At 46.1% G+C, this 17,799-nt stretch overlaps 1 protein-coding gene across 6 annotated transcripts in view; it reads left to right on the top strand.

The window, feature by feature from the left end:
* Nucleotides 1–17,497, top strand: part of LOC310742900 (uncharacterized protein) — a 45,797-nt gene extending 28,300 nt beyond the window's left edge. For all 6 annotated transcript variants that reach the window (XM_083572704.1, XM_083572706.1, XM_083572705.1 and 3 more), the window contains one exon: nucleotides 14,596–17,497. In XM_083572704.1, the coding sequence (XP_083428830.1) occupies nucleotides 14,721–17,120 (2,400 nt within the window). In that variant the 5' untranslated portion in view covers nucleotides 14,596–14,720 and the 3' untranslated portion in view covers nucleotides 17,121–17,497. The remainder of the gene's footprint in view (nucleotides 1–14,595) is intronic.
* Nucleotides 17,498–17,799: the final 302 nt, after the last annotated feature.

Genomic DNA, 17,799 nt, shown 5'->3' with positions numbered 1-17,799 from the left:
AGCAAACATGATATTATAGCCTATATCTTGTGCCCATTTTATCATTGCCGATTTTACTGTTTCTTCCTCAGTGTTCCATTTCAGCAGCAAATTATACATTCTTGATAGAATCTTAGCATTGGGTTCTAACAATTCTGTCTCTAACTTTGATCTTTCCACCTGGAAACCCACTTTTCTATCTTGGTTAAAAACCTCTCTTATTTGAAAGTAGTGTAACCAGTCTCGCACCTTCTCTTTAAGCTTCTCATAACTCTGTAATTTCAATTTGTCACCTTCCTGTTCTAAAATTTCCCAATATTTTGGCCACTTGTCCTCCATATTAAGTTTTTTCAAAGCTTTCGCTTCCATAGGCGAAAGCCACCTTGGGGTTTTATTCTCCAAAAAGTCTTTATATCTAATCCAGACATTAAACAATGCTTTCCTGACAATGTGGTTTTTAAATGCCTTATGCGATTTTACCTTGCCGTACCACAAGTATGCATGCCACCCAAATACATTATCATACCCCTCAAGATCTAAAACATCTGTATTCTCAAGAAGTAGCCATTCCTTCAGCCAGCAAAAAGCTGCTGATTCATAATAGAGTTTCAAATCTGGCAGGGCAAACCCCCCTCTATCTTTAGCATCAGTAAGTATCTTATATTTTATTCTGGGCTTTTTGCCCTGCCAGACAAATCTAGATATATCTCTCTGCCACTTCTTAAAACAATCCATCTTGTCAATAATTTGCAATGATTGAAATAAAAATAACATTCTCGGCAATACATTCATTTTGATAACAGCAATACGACCCAGCAAGGAAAGCTTCAAATTTGACCAAATTTCTAAATCTTTTTTAACTTCTGACCAACATTTCTCATAATTATCTTTAAATAGGTTCACATTCTTAGCGGTCATATTCACCCCCAGGTATTTTACCTTTTTTAACCAATGTTAAATCTGTCTCCTTCTGAAACCTCTCCCTCTCTATTGGTGTCAAATTCTTCTCCAAGACCTTAGTTTTTAACTTATTCAGCTTAAAACCTGCTACTTGACCAAATTCCTGGATTACTTCTAGAGCCCTCTTGGTGCTAGTTTCTGGCTCTTGCAAGGTCAATACTAGGTCATCTGCAAAGGCCTTAGGTTTATATTGTTTAACTCCGACCTGAATACCCTGGATCAACTGGTCCCTTCTAATCATGTTCAGCAAAATCTCCAGAACCGAAATAAAGAGCAATGGGGAAATTGAGCAGCCTTGTCGTGTCCCTTTCTCTATTTTAAATTCCTCTGTCACCACATTGTTCACTATCAGTTTAGCCTTTTGTTCAGAGTAGATCGCACCTATACCATTTTCAAAATTTTGTCCGACCCCCATCCCCTGAAGATTCTTCTTCATAAAACTCCAAGAAATATTGTCGAAGGCTTTCTCCGCATCTATAAATATCAACACTGCTTTAGTGTTGATATTCACCTGCAGTTTTTCTAGAATATTAATTATATTCCTCATATTGTCCGATAGATGTCTGCCAGGGAGAAAGCCTGCCTGATCTTTATGTATAACTTCTGCCAATACTCTTTTCAGTCTTTTAGCCAAAATGTCAGCAAAAATTTTATAATCCACATTAAGCAAGGATATGGGGCGGTAGTTCTTAAGTTGTGTCTTTTCAGACTCAGTTTTCGGTATAAGTGTGATATAAGCTTCTTGCCACAACTCAGACGCTTTTTCCCCGTCCATAATATCATTGCACACCTCTTTTAGTGGTTGAATTTTATTTAGCGGTCAATCCATCAGGCCCTGGAGATTTGCCTAATTGCATGTTCTGAATCGCACCTTCCACCTCTTGTTCAGTTATTTTATGGTTCAATAACACTTTATTTTCTTGAGAAATTTTTTGTAATCCATTAACTTTCAAAAATTGGTCAATTTTTGTCTCCATCTGTGGCCCTTGTGTGTAAAGTTGTTTAAAATATCTCTGGAAGCAACTTCTAATTTCCTGTGGGTTCTGTATGTTCTTTCCTTCCACCTCAAGATTTGTAACTGTATTTAGCTTTTGTCTCTTCTTCAACTGCCACGCTAGCAGCTTCCCACATTTGTTCACTGATTCAAAAGTCTTTTGTCTCATCAGTTTAATTTTCCATTCAATATCTTGATTAATCATTTGGTGCATAAACCCCTACTATTAAAAGTCTCTCACCTTGAGATTGTATCTCAATTGCCACAAGTCTTCCTTGGTCATCTTTAAAAATAAATTTTGGTGATAAACTTTCTTTTGCATAGATCACAACTCCTCTTTTTTTTACTTTGTCTGATGAAATAAATTCTTGGCCTAATCTTTTATTAATTAATACTTTCCTGTGTGTTCTGGTCACATGAGTTTCTTGCAAACAAATCAAGTCCAATTTTTCCTTTTTTAATAAATGAAAGATTCTTTTCCTTTTGTCAGGGGAGTTCAAACCACGAATGTTCCAGCTTAATACCCGCAGAGACATTGTGAAAATTATTCTCAATTCCCTCCTACAGCTCCCAACAGTTGTTCTTGGTCTGTGGGTGGTATCACTTTCTCTGATTTATCCGGTCCCAATGGTGTCTTCCCTAAATCCAAAGCTCCTGGTCTTGGTATCTTCGGTTCTCTTTCCTCTGCCTTTTTGAAGGTTTTCTTCTTGGTCTTTCAGAAATCTCACTTTATCTTCCTCCGATCTTATCTTCACCTTTTTCCCTCTGTAAGTAAAAGACAGGCCTTGTGGAAACTCCCACCTAAAAATGATGCTGTTTCTTCTTAACAGATACACGGGATCTCTGTATTTTGCTCTGAGGTCTAAAAGATGTTTTGGGATATCTTTAAAAATTTCAATCCTTGCATCTTTTATCTCCAATGATTTCTGATAGTGAAGGCCCAATATTTTGTCTCTCTCTTCTTTAAACCTGAGTGTAATCAGGCAATCTCTTGCCCTATTTTTTCTTCCCCCTCTGCCTTTACCCAGTCTAAAGGCGGTCACTATCTTAAAGTCTTTATCCTGTTCAATCCCCAAAAAATCTTCAAATTCCTGTGTCAAAAATTCACTTAAAATTTCTTGTTCCTGTTCTGGTACCGACCTGATCCTTAAATTAGTCTGTTTATGTCTCAATTCAATCAAGGACAGTTGTGCCTTATGGTCCTCAAGTTCTTTATTAATTGGCTGTATCCTTTCTTCTATCGCCTGCACCTTCTCTTTCGCCTCCTCAGCAATTTTTCTTGTCAATTTAGATTCCTGCAGCAAACGGTCAATAGCCTGTGTGTTGGAGTGTTGTAGTGTTTACATCGATTTTAGCTGACAGTTTTTCCAAAGCTCCAAATATTTTGTCTAATGATGCACTTAATGTCTCTTCAGACCCCCCACCTTTTGCTCCAGGCTGTCCAAATTCTTCCTTTTCTAAAACAGGTGGGGCTACTACTGATTGTCTTCGTTGCTGCAGCCTGGTTTTTATCTTGGAGGATTTTTCCTGGGATTTTTCCTGTGGTTGAAGTTGATCCATTACTTAATCTTTGAAACTCAAGGTCGCTCTCACAGTTCAGGTTCTTTAGTGGTGGGGAAATTTCCTGGCCAGCTGTAATGGAAAGTCCCCAGTTGTCTCACAAGCCTCCTCTAGGGGAGCTCCTTGGCAACAATGTTCTTTTCAAAATGACTTATTTCTATAGGCAGTGGTACCTTCAGTCAAAAGCAACAGTTACCAATAAAGTCCTTCTGCAATATCAGTTCAGTTACAGAGTAATCTCATATAGTAACAATGTCTTTAAATGGTGCAAAACTTTCCCTGCTGTCTCTGGCAGTCCAATATCAGGGATTAAGCGGTGGTCTTTATTTCCCCTCACCCTTTTTCAATTCAATCCAAGATTTTCTTCTCCTCCCCCCCACTCTTAGGGGGGGTACTTATTCTAGACATTAAAGTTTAACTCCTTTTAAGTTACCTTTCCAAGTTCTCAGCTTCAGAAGTCTTTGCTTCAATCCTATCTACAAAACCGAAAGACGGACTTCCTCTTTACGCCTTCCCGCTTCAGTGCCAAATTCAAGTTCTTTGCGTCGATCAAAGCAAACAAATCCTTTGATCTTCCCCTTTTAAAAGATCTTACTCACGGGTTGTAGTTTTAGAGCCAAATTTTCAGAGGAAAGAGGTCAGCGCTCTCCGGCATCAGCTGTGCAGCTTCGCTCCGCAGAAGTAGCGATTAACTCTCAGCACCGCGCAACACCCCCCCCCCGTCTCGCTCCGGAGCTTTTTAACGAGCCCCTTTACCAAACGGGGGGGGCGCAAAGGTGCCCGCCGAGTCCCACGGTCGCAGGCTTTACTCGCCTGCGGTTTTTGGAAGGGTCTCCGCTTCGCTGCAGCGGATAGACCCGATTTCCGCGGAGCTTCCTCCTCTACATCAGAAGAGGACCGCCATTGCCGATGGCGCCGCCTCCGGAAGCCCGAGAACTGTATGCTTTGAAAGCTCAGTAAAGTATAACTGAAGAAGTCCTGCTGCCTCTGTGTGTTTTTGACCTCAGTGTGGGACTTGCTCTACACGTGGCCCGTACTCCGGTTATACTTAGCTCATGCCCTGGAGTTGCTCTACTCAAACATGCAAGAAGGTTTTTGCCGCAAACTCTGCATGATCTCCAAACACTTCTTCTTCTCCAGAACTTCATCCCTGCCTCCTGTGCGTTCTGAAGAAAACTTGAAATACTGAAATTGAATGGGAGATTTCCCCCCAAGCCTAATTCCAAGAGGGGGAAGGAGGGGCTGCAGGTACGAGGGAAGTCTCCTGGTGGGTCCCATATTCACTCATGAACCCCATGGGGCAACCCCAGAGTTCATGCTTATTCTGGGGATTGGAGAAGATAGTACTTTTCCATAGTCCAAGAAGTTATTATTCAGTCATGCTACTAGGGAGTTTTGCTACCAGAGGACCAGAGTGCATATTACTATCATACTGATTTTACTGCTATGGTTGCTTTTGCTGTCATGGACTGGCTGGGTGTGGGGAGGGGGAGGCACCAGCTGGGGAACCCCCAAGGGAAGAAGGCTCAAAGCCTGGGGACAGGTGGTGGGATGGCGATGAGCAGAAAGAGGGAGAAAATGGAGCAGAACGGGAGGGAAGGTGTTGCAAGCTGGAGGAAACAGGGTTTGGTGAGCAGGAAGAGGCTGGGGCAGAGAGCAGTTCAGGCTCAGAGGGAGGAGAAGGGGGGGCAGGAGACCCAGAGGAGGCAGACTACTGAAGCATCCAGGGAGACCCCCCCCCTCCTGCTGCGACCAGCTCCCCTTTCCCCTGGTCTCCTAGAGCACACAGAGAAACCCGGTTCAGACCCCATGATCCTGCACATGATATTAAGAGGGTGTTTCTCTGCCCCCCAACATGCCTCACTTTAATCTCTTTGACAATGAACTGTATTTCCAGCCCATTCACCCGGTTTGGAGAGCTCTTTTAGGTTCTCCTTGCAATCTCTCTTTGTTTGAACAACCCTGGACGATTTACTGCCACCAGCAAACTTTGCCCCCTCCTTGCTCACTCCTAACTCTAGATCATTTATGAACAAGTTGAAAACCCATGGGTCCCCAATCTATAGGGGACTCCACTTTCTGCTTCTCTCCATTCATAGGAGTGTTCGTTTATTAGTATGTGTTCCTCCCTCCCCCCATCCTTCTGTGCTGTGGAGGGAACCCTGCAGAAAAGTTATGGAGTGAATTTCGCTTCTCTACACATCCAACACTGCTCAGCACTCATGGAAATGGAAGAGGAAAGCTGGCCACAATCCAAGAGACTGAGGTCAGCAGAAAGCAAAGCGAAGCCTACTACAAGGGAAGCCGCTTCAGCTTCCAGCCCGTCTGCTCCCACAATGGCTAAAGAAGAATTGCCCTTTGGGAATGGCAGAGCTGAATGGAAGTGGGCGAGGAAGCCCCACAATCGCTCCTGCTGGAGGAATAGGGGCACTGACCCCAATACTCAAAGGTGATGACCTGGTCCTTTAGGGGCACTGTTACGCCATCAGGAACCGGGAGTCCCCCACACCTGCCTCCCCCACACCTGCCTCCCTCGTCTGGATTCAACCTCAATCTCTTAGCTGCCATCCATTCTCCAACCACCGAGAGAAAGAGATGGGAGAAGCCTCCCCATTGTCTTTTCCTTCACAAATCCTGTCTTAAGGGCACATTTAAGATATGAATAGGGTGTGAGGCTGTGACCTGGCACAGGAACTACCGTATTTTTCGCTCGATAACACGCACCTGACCATAACACGCACATAGTTTTTAGAGGAGGAAAACAAGAAAAAAAATTCTGAATGAAACAGTGGATGTATCATTTTTGTGCTTCATGCTGCGGCCACAGACATGTGATTTGATGGTGAGTTTGGGGTAGCCCAATGCAAAGATCCTGAGGATCCATGTGGATCCATGCTTTGTAACCACGTTTTTGCACCATTGCAGCCCCAGGCAACAGTGGGTGCGTGATTTTTTTGGTGCAGGCTGTAGCCATGGACATGCTATGTGATCTGTTGGTGAATTTGGGGTGACCCAATGCAAAGATCCTGAGGATCCATGTGGATCCATGCTTTGTAACCACGTTTTTGTACCATTGCAGCCCCAGGCAACAGTGGGTGCGTGATTTTTTTGGTGCAGGCTGTAGCCATGGACATGCTATGTGATCTGATGGTGAATTTGGGGTGACCCAATGCAAAGATCCTGAGGATCCATGTGGATCCATGCTTTGTAACCACGTTTTTGCACCATTGCAGCCCCAGGCAACAGTGGGTGCGTGATTTTTTTGGTGCAGGCTGTAGCCATGGACATGCTATGTGATCTGTTGGTGAATTTGGGGTGACCCAATGCAAAGATCCTGAGGATCCATGTGGATCCATGCTTTGTAACCACGTTTTTGTACCATTGCAGCCCCAGGCAACAGTGGGTGCGTGATTTTTTTGGTGCAGGCTGTAGCCATGGACATGCTATGTGATCTGATGGTGAATTTGGGGTGACCCAATGCAAAGATCCTGAGAATCCATGTGGATCCATGCTTTGTAACCACGTTTTTGCACCATTGCAGCCCCAGGCAACAGTGGGTGCGTGATTTTTTTGGTGCAGGCTGTAGCCATGGACATGCTATGTGATCTGATGGTGAATTTGGGGTGACCCAATGCAAAGATCCTGAGGATCCATGTGGATCCGTGCTTTGTAACCACGTTTTTGCACCATTGCAGCCCCAGGCAACAGTGGGTGCGTGATTTTTTTGGTGCAGGCTGTAGCCATGGACATGCTATGTGATCTGATGGTGAATTTGGGGTGACTCAATGCAAAGATCCTGAGGATCCATGTGGATCCGTGATTGGAACCACGTTTTAAGTAGGGAGGGAAGGAAAAACATAGAAGCGACAAGGAGAGGGGTGTGCAGAGAAGCAGCTGGCTAAGAATGCAGGAGAGGGGTTTTACCGGAGGGAGGAAAGGAAGGCAAAAGTCCCCCCCCCCACAAGCCAACCAGCTCTCTCTCTCTCCCCCCCCCCCCAACCTGCATGTTGCCTTCGAGTCCCAGACGCTTAGAAGGAAGGACGCTCTGCTTGCCTGGAGGGGAGGGGTTTTCTCTGCTCTTTGTTCCGTTTGAGCAAACACAGTAAGGAAACAGAAGCAGGTGGGCAGTAAGACCCTGAGGCAGAATGCAGGAAAGCAGCAGCTTCCTCCTTTCCTCCCTTCTCCGGACGATTTGATATTTGCCTGATTTTTGCCTTCACTCGCGCTTGTCAGCTCCAGGGACCACACATTCGCTCAATAACACGCACAGACATTTCCCCTTACTTTTTAGGAGAAAAAATCTGCGTGTAATAGAGGGAAAAATACGGTAAGTATTTATCATCACAGAAGACTGGCCAGGCTCCCCAGGCAATCCAATCAAGTGACCATTAAACATGTAACCTGGCAGACAGGAGGTAAACAAACCACTCAGATTTCTGCTGTAAACCGCCCTTTCTGTGATGCAGGTATGATGTATCTGAGGGGGGGGGGTGGTCTTGGGTTACACCCCTTCCGTGATGTATTTATGATGTATGGAGGGATGGTCTTGAGCTCCAGGGCAGGGCATTTAAAATGTCTATATAAGGCCTTGTGTGCCATTGTTCTGGGTTCCTCCTCCCTCCTGCGTGTGGTGAGTGAGGACCCTGTTGCAACAGATCAATAAAGATCAGGCTTACTAGCTGCTTTGCTTCTCAATATTCTCTGGTTGGCCCCTGTTATTTTCTCCTACCAATAGGGAACCTACGTAAGGACTCTATATGGGCTCTTGGATACCCCAAAAGGGAAAAAGGGCAGGTTTTTTGTTTACAACATTTGCTTGGAACATTTATTTTATATATATTAGACCTTAAAATTCTTACAACAATTGCATATGGTTGCATGAACTTTTAAGACCTCTCCCCATTTCCCACAATACATTTTTTCACAGCATCATCCATACATCACAAATGTGTCACATAGTAGGAGTGTTTGGAATTTAGAAACATGAGCCCGTCACCCTGCCCGTCAGTAACCCCATTTTCCCACACCCTTTAACTACCCTCTTCCCAAAAAACCAGAATAGTTTTTACACATCTCCCTAGCTGTAAGGTTTTCCTCCGCTTCTCCTCTGAATGCATCAGGATTCAATCCACCATCCGGATGGATTTCTGCCTGGGGCATGTGCTGCCCTTGATCGCCTCCTGCCTCCTAAGGGATTATGGAGTCAGGGGGAGCCCTGGAGACCCCAATTCCACAGGAGTCATTAGCCATTGGAAGCAAGTAAACCGTTTAATTTTGGAGATTATTTGACGTTTCTTCAGTTTTCTATACATTATTGGAGAGTCGGAGGACACAGTCCGATTCATGGTATCCGTTTCTTGCTACAATTGTATAGGCTGCTTCTCTGAGCCTCTTTGCTGTTGTGCATGGAAGGTGCCTGTGTCAACGGTCATTGTCCTGGCCTTAGTCAGAGTGTGTGGTGGGGCCTTGGGGAGTCGTATAACTGTCCCCCCTTCCTGGTTTGAAGAGCACCAATACCTAAAACACGGACGGACGACTCGTAGCGTGGGGTGGGCGAGGGAAGGATTTTGCAATATAAAGTGTTATGGAAAAATCTAGGTGCAAGGCTGCTCAGTCACCCAGCTGGTCGGTCAGAGCCTGCGGGTCCCTGTGGAATAAAGGAAGGATTCCAGCCACCAACTGGAGCAAATAGCTGTAGACCAAAGTTTATTGCGCAATAGGTTCAAAAAGCAAATTTGAACCCCGAGGATGGGGTGACAAGGACTTTTAAAACTTTCCCACCATATCCCAGAATACAGTTCGTACAGCATCATTGCTACATCACTGACATGTCACAGAAGGGGAGGGGTTAACCTTGGCAAACATGCCCAAAGATTAGCATAAGCAGACATGGCAGGGCAAGACTCAGGTATAAGATTAGCATAGACAAATATGTCTTAAGTACCCACCACCCAAAAGTACAATAGAACTTCCTTTTCATGTCTGGAGCCTGAGGCGAGTCAGGTGATGAGGTTGGGCTTCCTTTGGCTAACAATGAGCCCAGCAATTGCCACCTGTGGGAACTTCCTGGAGTCCTTTTTCAAGGGGAAAATAGCTTTGGAATGGGAAAGGAGATGATTTTATATTATTTTTAAAGCTAGGTGACTTCCCTGAGCTGTCACGTTGAAAGGATACATTCAGATATAATATTTATAATATTTAACTTTAAGATGTGCCCCCCCCCATAATTTCCGTAACATTTAGATTGTAGGGTGGGGGACCCCACTTTGCAAGTGGATTGCCGGGATCAGCCCCTCCCTTCTCTCCTGATCCACTAGGAAGAGGGGAGGGGGAAAACCTTCCTCCCACCCCCACTAAATTCCCCCCCTTCCGGTACATCATTGTCGCCCCCCGCCCTCACAACCTCAAATTGCCCCCATACGTTGCACCTCTTCCTCCTCCTCGCCATCCGAACTCTGTTCCGGGAAGGGGGGGTGAGTCCACCTCCCAAACTGCCTGCTTCTCCCGGAAGTGGAGCTTCTGTGCCGATTGCTGCTCTGCGCCGTAGCTCTAGGGGCGCGCGCTTTCGGAAAGGGGAGGAGGGGCGGCAGGGGGGGAACCCCCCCCGTGGATGTTGCAGGAAAGGAAAGGAGAATCTGGAGAGAGGACAAAGAGGTAAAGGGGTCGCGGGGGGGGGGGAGAGAAGGACCCAGAGACCCCCGCCAGCTCCCGAAAGCGCTATTCGTGGGTCCCGTCGGCATGGCCTAGATCCCTGCACCCGTGCTGCGCCTTGGCAGCGGCGGACATGGGGCGCCAACGGAGGGAGTCCCCACGAGGGCCCCTTTGCCCCGTTTCCGCCACGCAGGTATCCCTGGGTCCCTGTGGGCTCCGCTCGGAGAAAGGCGGGTCATGAAAGGGTTAACGGGCGCGAGGGACGCCTGGATAGAGACCCCCGTGTGGCTCGTGTTGGGGGGTGTTACCTCTGGATGGAGAGGTGGGGCGCGAAGGGTGAGGGTTGAGCCCCGCCAAGGCGGCCTCTGGGTGCAGGGGAGACTCCGGGAAAGAGGGAGGGGGTCGAGGAAGTGGGGGGGAGCATCCCTGGGGCGGGGAAGGGCAGCATTGGCGTGGGGGGGGGGGAAGAGAGAAAGGAAGACCAATCTGTAGGGAGAGGTCTCCATCGTGGCGCCCGCCGGGAATCTCCAGAGGGGCCTCCTTGGCTTCTCCCTCCCACCCAAGAATCGGCCACCCCTTCAAGGCGACCAGAGAGGGATCCCTGGAAAGTGGGGGAGGGGTCCAGTCCCCCCACCTCTTCATTCCTGCAAGCTCCATCCTCTTCAGGCCCACATAAGCCCCTGCCCCGCCCAGACACAGTGGTTCAAATCCTGAGGAGAAGAGAGGAGGGGAAAGGCTTTCTGAGAAGCGGCGCTTTGTTTCCGCAATCCCACCCAGGAAGCAGCTAGAAACCTCTTCCTCTCTCTCAGCCTGCCATCTTTGTCTTTTCCACTGCCTGGTTCATTGAGGGTGAGGATAATGTACACCTGTCATCAGAAACAGGGGTGCAGAGTCCATGAAATGGCTCTCACAACTGATATAGAAGTTGCACCTCAAAAGCATTTCTGTTCCTCTTATTTTTGGTAGGCAGTGTCAGAGTGATTGACAAGCTGAGATACAATCCTTCAGCATCGGATGATAGCAATTGCATGAATCTTCCCAGTCAAAGGACCCATTTTCATGATAGACACTGCCTGGGGCTGGAGGCTCTACACACAGGATGTGCCTGTGCAGGCCAGTATTAGCACAGGTGAGGTGTGTGACCTTCTCAAATTTATAGACTGTATGTGAATGAGAAGTTGTGGGTGGGATTACAGTTTATGGCACCCCTGTGATTTTCTCCCCTCATAACACTTCGTGAGCTGATATTGCAGAACGAATTCCAAAATAACTACAAAAATAACTACAAAAGAATCACAATATAATAAGAATGATTGTAGTATTTCCACGCTGCCTATCTGGCTGGGTTTCCCCAGACACTCTGGGCAAATTATAGTACATAGAAAAGACATTAAAACATCACACATTCAAAACCTCCCAATACAGGGCTGCCTTCAGCTGTCTTCTAAATGTCAGATAGTTGCCCATTTCCTTGCCCTCTGCCTGCTTCCCTGTAACTTTGCTTCTTACAGGGGCGGGGGGCGGGACCAGCAGAAGACCCTCAGAGGAGGACCTCAGTGTTCAGACTGAGCGATGGGGGTGGAGATGTTCCTTCAGGTCTACATACCCGAGGCTGTTTAGGGCTTTAGCTTGCAGATCTTGCTCCTCCACAATGATCTCCAGAGCAAGTCCAACATACAATTAGCAGAGTAGGAAAAAACGCTCAGAGACAGCAAAAAATTCCTTCAGCAAATAAATTTGTGACTGAAGGCATAACAGGATTCTGTGCCTGAAAAATGCAACCACAGCAATTTAAAGGTCATCACCAACAATGTGAATTGTGCTCAGAAATGTACTGGGAGTCAGTGAAGATCCTTTCGGACTGGTGTTATGTTGTCTCAGCGGCTGCTCCCATTCTGTTGTCTAGCTAACACATTCTGGATTAGTTGCAGTTTACGAGTCACCTCCAAAGGTAGCCCCATGTAGCGCATGGCAGTAGTCCAAGCGGGAGATAACCAGAGCATGCACCACTCTGGTGAAATAGTCGGCAGGCTGGTAGGGTCTCATCCTGCGTACCAGATGGAGCTGGCTGACAGCTGCCCTGGACACAGAACTGACCTGTACCTCCATGGACAGCTGTGAGTCCAAAATGACGCCCAGGCTGTGCACCTGGTCTTTCAGGGCCACAGTTACCCCATTCAGGACCAGGGAGTCCCCCACACCTGCCTGCCCCCTGTCCCCCTGGAACAGTATTTCTGTCTTGTCAAAATTCAACCTCAGTCTGTTAGCCGCCATCCATCCTCCAACTGCCTCCAGGCACTCACACAGGACCTTCACTGGTTCCAATTTAAAAGAGAGGAAGAGCTGGGTGTCATCCACATACTGGGGAACACCCAGCACAACCCCCCCGATGATCTCTCCCAGCGACTTCGTATAGACATTAAAAAGCATGGGGGAGAGGACGGAGCCCTGAGGCACCCCACAAGTGAGAGCCCAGGGGTCAGAACACTCATCCCCCAACACCACTTTCTGGACATGGCCCAGGAGGAAGGAGGGGAACCACTGCATAGCAGGGCCCCCAGCTCCCCTAGAGGGTCCAGAAGGATACCATGGTCAAAGGTCTCCAAAGCCGCTGAGAGATCCAGCAGAACCAGGAAACAGCGCAACCAGGGCAATTTCAGTCCCATGATGAGGCCTGAATCCCAATTGGAAGGATAATGGTGGCAGAAGCTTTCCTGGTCCTGCAGCCCACAAAAGCTCCAGGCACCAGATGTTCATTAGCTTTGAAGGGGCCATTGGATAATTGGTGGTCTTTTCTTCAAAAGACAAATATTTTGAATACCTTTACAGTGACGTATGATGTAAATAGCGCTTCTGTTTTCCTTGTTTCACATTGGAGAGACTTTGATACATAGGTCTGAGCTCATTTCTCGGCCTGAAACTGCTGTGTTAGCAGCACTGTGAGCCTGGACAGTGTGTTTGGGGGTTCAGGGCTGCCTAGACAACAAGACCCCCTTCTCAGCCTGGCTTATATGGTCCCAAGGAAAGCAGAGCAGTACTTTTGGCACCAGCTTGGCTGCAGGAGTTGCTGGAAGGAGGTGTGCAGGACACCATCTAACCGTCTTAGAGACTCTACTCTGGATTTGTGTAGGTTTTCCTCCACAGCTTTTACTTCTCCTGAAGATAACTCAAGAGGCAATGAAGGTTTAGGACCAAAGTTTTCCTTCTCAATGGGCTCCCTTCCCGGGTTGACGATCCCATCTGCCCTTCACTTTCCTCTACAGCATGGGCAGAATCTGCCTTCTTGACTGTGGGATTCACTGTTGTTCTCATCCTCTCATCCACCAGGGCCTGCCGTCACTGGCAGCAGAATTCCCCAACCCACCAAGGATTTGAGACCCATCAGGTATCATCACCTGGTTTAGCCGGCCGGTTGAAGTCGTTCCTGAGATTGCGGCCCATTTTGCATGCTGACAGCTTCTGGAAGCCACAGGTGAGAGCTGAGTGCAGGGTGGGGACCAGTGGTGGGTGGGGACCAGTGGTGGATAAATTACCCCCACCAAAGGTACTACCGCTCCCCTAACACCCCAAGACATCCTATAATTATGATATTTAAGACAGATCAGGAATAAATTCATATCTCAAGAAATAACACAACTTCAGGTTGTTAATGAATCAATACCACATATTCAAGGATGAAGTTCCCGCTAAGTACAGTTATCCATTTGCCTTTAATATCCAGCTTTTTCAGTGTCAGATTAGGATAGTCTTGTGTCAGGAGACGGGCACAAGATCAGGCAGCACATCATTCTAATAAGGAGCAATGGGGGTGGAATGTTTCTGTCTGGGATTCCCATGCGCCAGCTGCTTTCCTTCTGCTTCTCCTGCTCTCTCCATGCAATGTGAGGCATGTAGACTGAGGTCCATTTCCAAGAACAGGAGCTTCCCGGAGCACCCATTCAGCTGACGCCAAGCACCAAGCCTTGTCACTAGTTCTCTGACTGACCCAGACCACAGTCCCTGGAAAAGACGAAGACCTGGGTCTCCCAAAATGGTTTATATGGACCTCCTGAGGCCATTGGGACTGTGCAGGTGATTCATGAAGATCTAGAGGTGGAAACTGGGGTGGATGGAGGATTATGATGCGGATGATGGGAAATGTCCAAAGGAAAGATGAACCAGAGACAGAGTGAGTCTTTTCATAGACAGAGAGCAGCTGCCTTTCCTTTGAGGAAACAATTGATTTGAATAGGCTGTATTCCAAGTTCATGCTGCTATATTAACGATGACTAAGGATTATGAAAGGTTGCTGATGCATTACTATCATTTGGTGACATTGCATCTTCGTTTCCTCAAAACCGGGAACATGGGTAGGAGGCAGGGGAATGTAGGAGATGTTGAAATAGGAGAAGGTGCTAATGGCGCTTGCTGTGTTCTCTTCCCCTTTCTTCTCTTCCTTGAAACCCAAACAGGATTTCCTTTCCTCCCACTTTGAAGAAGGTGATGGAGAAGACATTCAGAATTCTGAGGGATGGGACACTTTATTTCATTAGGTATAGACATTAAAATGTGTGAAATGTGGAATATGCTTCACTGAATGAGCACACATAGCTCACATCAGCGATCTCAAGAAGGGGAGAAACCATTTAAAGGTATGGAGAGTGAGAAAAGTTTCACTGATAGTGAAAAACTTAGAACACATCAGCGGACTCACATGGGCAAGAAAGGATTCCAATGCAGGGAGTGCGGGAAGAACTTCAGTCAGAGGGGACACTTAAATTTACATCAACGGACTCACACAGGGGAGAAGCCATTTAAATGTATGGAATATGGAAAAAGCTTCAGTCAGAGAGGACAACTCAATATACATCAACAGACTCACACAGGGGAAAAACCATTTAAATGTATGGAGTGTGGAAAGTGCTTCAGTCAGAATGGAGACCTTAAATTACACAAACGGATTCACAGAGAGGAGAAACCATATAAATGTATGGAGTGTGGAAAGAGCTTCAGTTTCAATGCAAACCTTAGAAAACATCAGCGGACTCACACAGGAGAGAAACCATTTAAATGCATGGAGTGTGGAAAGAGCTTCAGTTTCAATGCAAACCTTAGAAAACATCAGCGGACTCACACAGGAGAGAAACCATTTAAATGCATGGAGTGTGGAAACAGCTTTAGTGATAATGGAAACCTTAGAACACATCAGCGGACTCACACAGGAGAGAAACCATTTAAATGCATGGAGTGTGGAAAGAGCTTCAGTCAGAGTGGACACCTCAATACACATCAACTGACTCACACAGGGGAGAAACCATTTGAATGCATGGAATGCGGAAAGAGCTTCAGTCAGAATGGAGACCTTAAATTACACCAGCGGATTCACACAGGGGAGAAACCATATAAATGTATGGAGTGTGGAAAGAGCTTCAGTACGAGTGGACAACTCAATAGGCATCAACAGACTCACACAGGGGGGAAACCACTTAAATGTATGGAGTGTGGAAAGAGCTTTAGTGATAATGGAACCCTTAGAACACATCAGCGGACTCACACAGGAGAGAAACCATTTAAATGCATGGAGTGTGGAAAGAGCTTCAGTCAGAGTGGACACCTCAATACACATCAACTGACTCACACAGGGGAGAAACCATTTGAATGCATGGAATGCGGAAAGAGCTTCAGTCAGAATGGAGACCTTAAATTACACCAGCGGATTCACACAGGGGAGAAACCATATAAATGTATGGAGTGTGGAAAGAGCTTCAGTTTAAATGGAAACCTTAGAATACATCAACGGACTCACATAGGGGAGAAACCATATAAATGTATGGAGTGTGGAAACAGCTTTAGTGATAATGGAAACCTTAGAACACATCAGCGGACTCACACAGGAGAGAAACCATTTAAATGCATGGAGTGTGGAAAGAGCTTCAGTCAGAGTGGACACCTCAATATACATCAACGGACTCACACAGGGGAGAAACCATATAAATGTATGGAGTGTGGAAACAGCTTTAGTGATAATGGAAACCTTAGAACACATCAGCGGACTCACACAGGAGAGAAACCATTTAAATGCATGGAGTGTGGAAAGAGCTTCAGTCAGAGTGGAAACCTCAATATACATCAACGGACTCACACAGGGGAGAAACCATATAAATGTATGGAGTGTGGAAGGAGCTTTAGTGATAATGGATACCTTAGAACACATCAACGGACTCACACAGGGGAGAAACCATATAAATGTATGGAGTGTGGAAAGAGCTTCAGTTTAAATGGAAACCTTAGAAGACATCAACAGACTCACACAGGGGAGAAACCATTTAAATGCATGGAGTGTGGAAAGAGCTTCAGTCATAGTGGACACCTCAATATACATCAACGGACTCACACTGGGGATAAACCATTTAAATGCATGGAGTGCGGAAAGAGCTTCAGTCAGAATGGAAACCTCAATATACATCAACGGACTCACACAGGGGAAAAGCCATTTGAATGCCTGGAGTGCGGAAAGTGCTTCAGTCAGAATGGAGACCTTAAATTACACCAGCGGATTCACACAGGGGAGAAACCATATAAATGTATGGAGTGTGGAAAGAGCTTCAGTAAGAGTGGAAAGCTCAATATACATCAACGGACTCACACAGGGGAGAAACCATTTGAATGCCTGGAGTGCGGAAAGTGCTTCAGTCAGAATGGAGATCTGAAATTACACCAGTGGATTCACACGGGGAGAAACCATATAAATGTATGGAGTGTGGAAAGAGCTTCAGTAAGAGTGGAAAGCTCAATATACATCAACGGACTCACACAGGGGAGAAACCATTTGAATGCCTGGAGTGCGGAAAGTGCTTCAGTCAGAATGGAGATCTTAAATTACATCAGTGGATTCACACAGGGGAGAAACCATTTAAATGCATGGAGTGCGGAAAGAGCTTCAGGCAGAATGGACACCTTAGAAAACATCAGCAGACACATGCGAGAAACTGTTTAAATGTATGGACTGTGGAAGGAGCGGAACCCTTGATTTCTGTCAACAAACTCACACAAAAGACAAACCGTATAAATGTCAGGAAAGTAGATACAGGTTCAGTCCTAGTGGAAGTTCTAAATCAACAGACTCATGAACAGGAAGAACTTTAGGAGTTGAAACCCTACAAACCATCAACAAACTCTAAGGGGAGAAGCAGTATAAATGAAAAGATTGCAAAAAGTGCTTTATTTACAATGGATTGTTTAAGGAATATCCAGGGACTCTCACAAGGAAGAACCCATTTAGATGTATGGAGAACGGGACATTTTCCTTTCAGTGTCCACTCTTTCTTCACAGCAATGAACTCATCAGGAAATCAGGCTTAAACACATGACGTGTATTTGTTCTAGATTTGTCTGGCAGGGCAAGAAGCCCAGAATAAAATTTAAAATACTAACTGATGCTAAAGAAAGAGGTGGATTTGCCCTGCCAGACCTGAAACTTTATTATGAATCGGCCGCATTTTGTTGGCTGAAAGAATGGCTGCTTCTTGAAAACACAGACATCTTGGATTTGGAAGGTTTTAATAATGTTTTTGGGTGGCATGCATATCTGTGGTATGACAAGGTTAAAGCTCATAAAGCATTTAAAAACCATATTGTCAGGAAAGCATTGTTTAACGTCTGGTTAAGATACAAAG

Source organism: Podarcis filfolensis, assembly GCF_964270895.1.
Source record: "Podarcis filfolensis genome assembly, chromosome: 10".
NCBI classification, from domain to species: domain Eukaryota; kingdom Metazoa; phylum Chordata; class Lepidosauria; order Squamata; family Lacertidae; genus Podarcis; species Podarcis filfolensis.
Note: the sequence above shows the minus strand (reverse complement) of the source record. Positions and strands in the feature narration are given on the sequence as shown.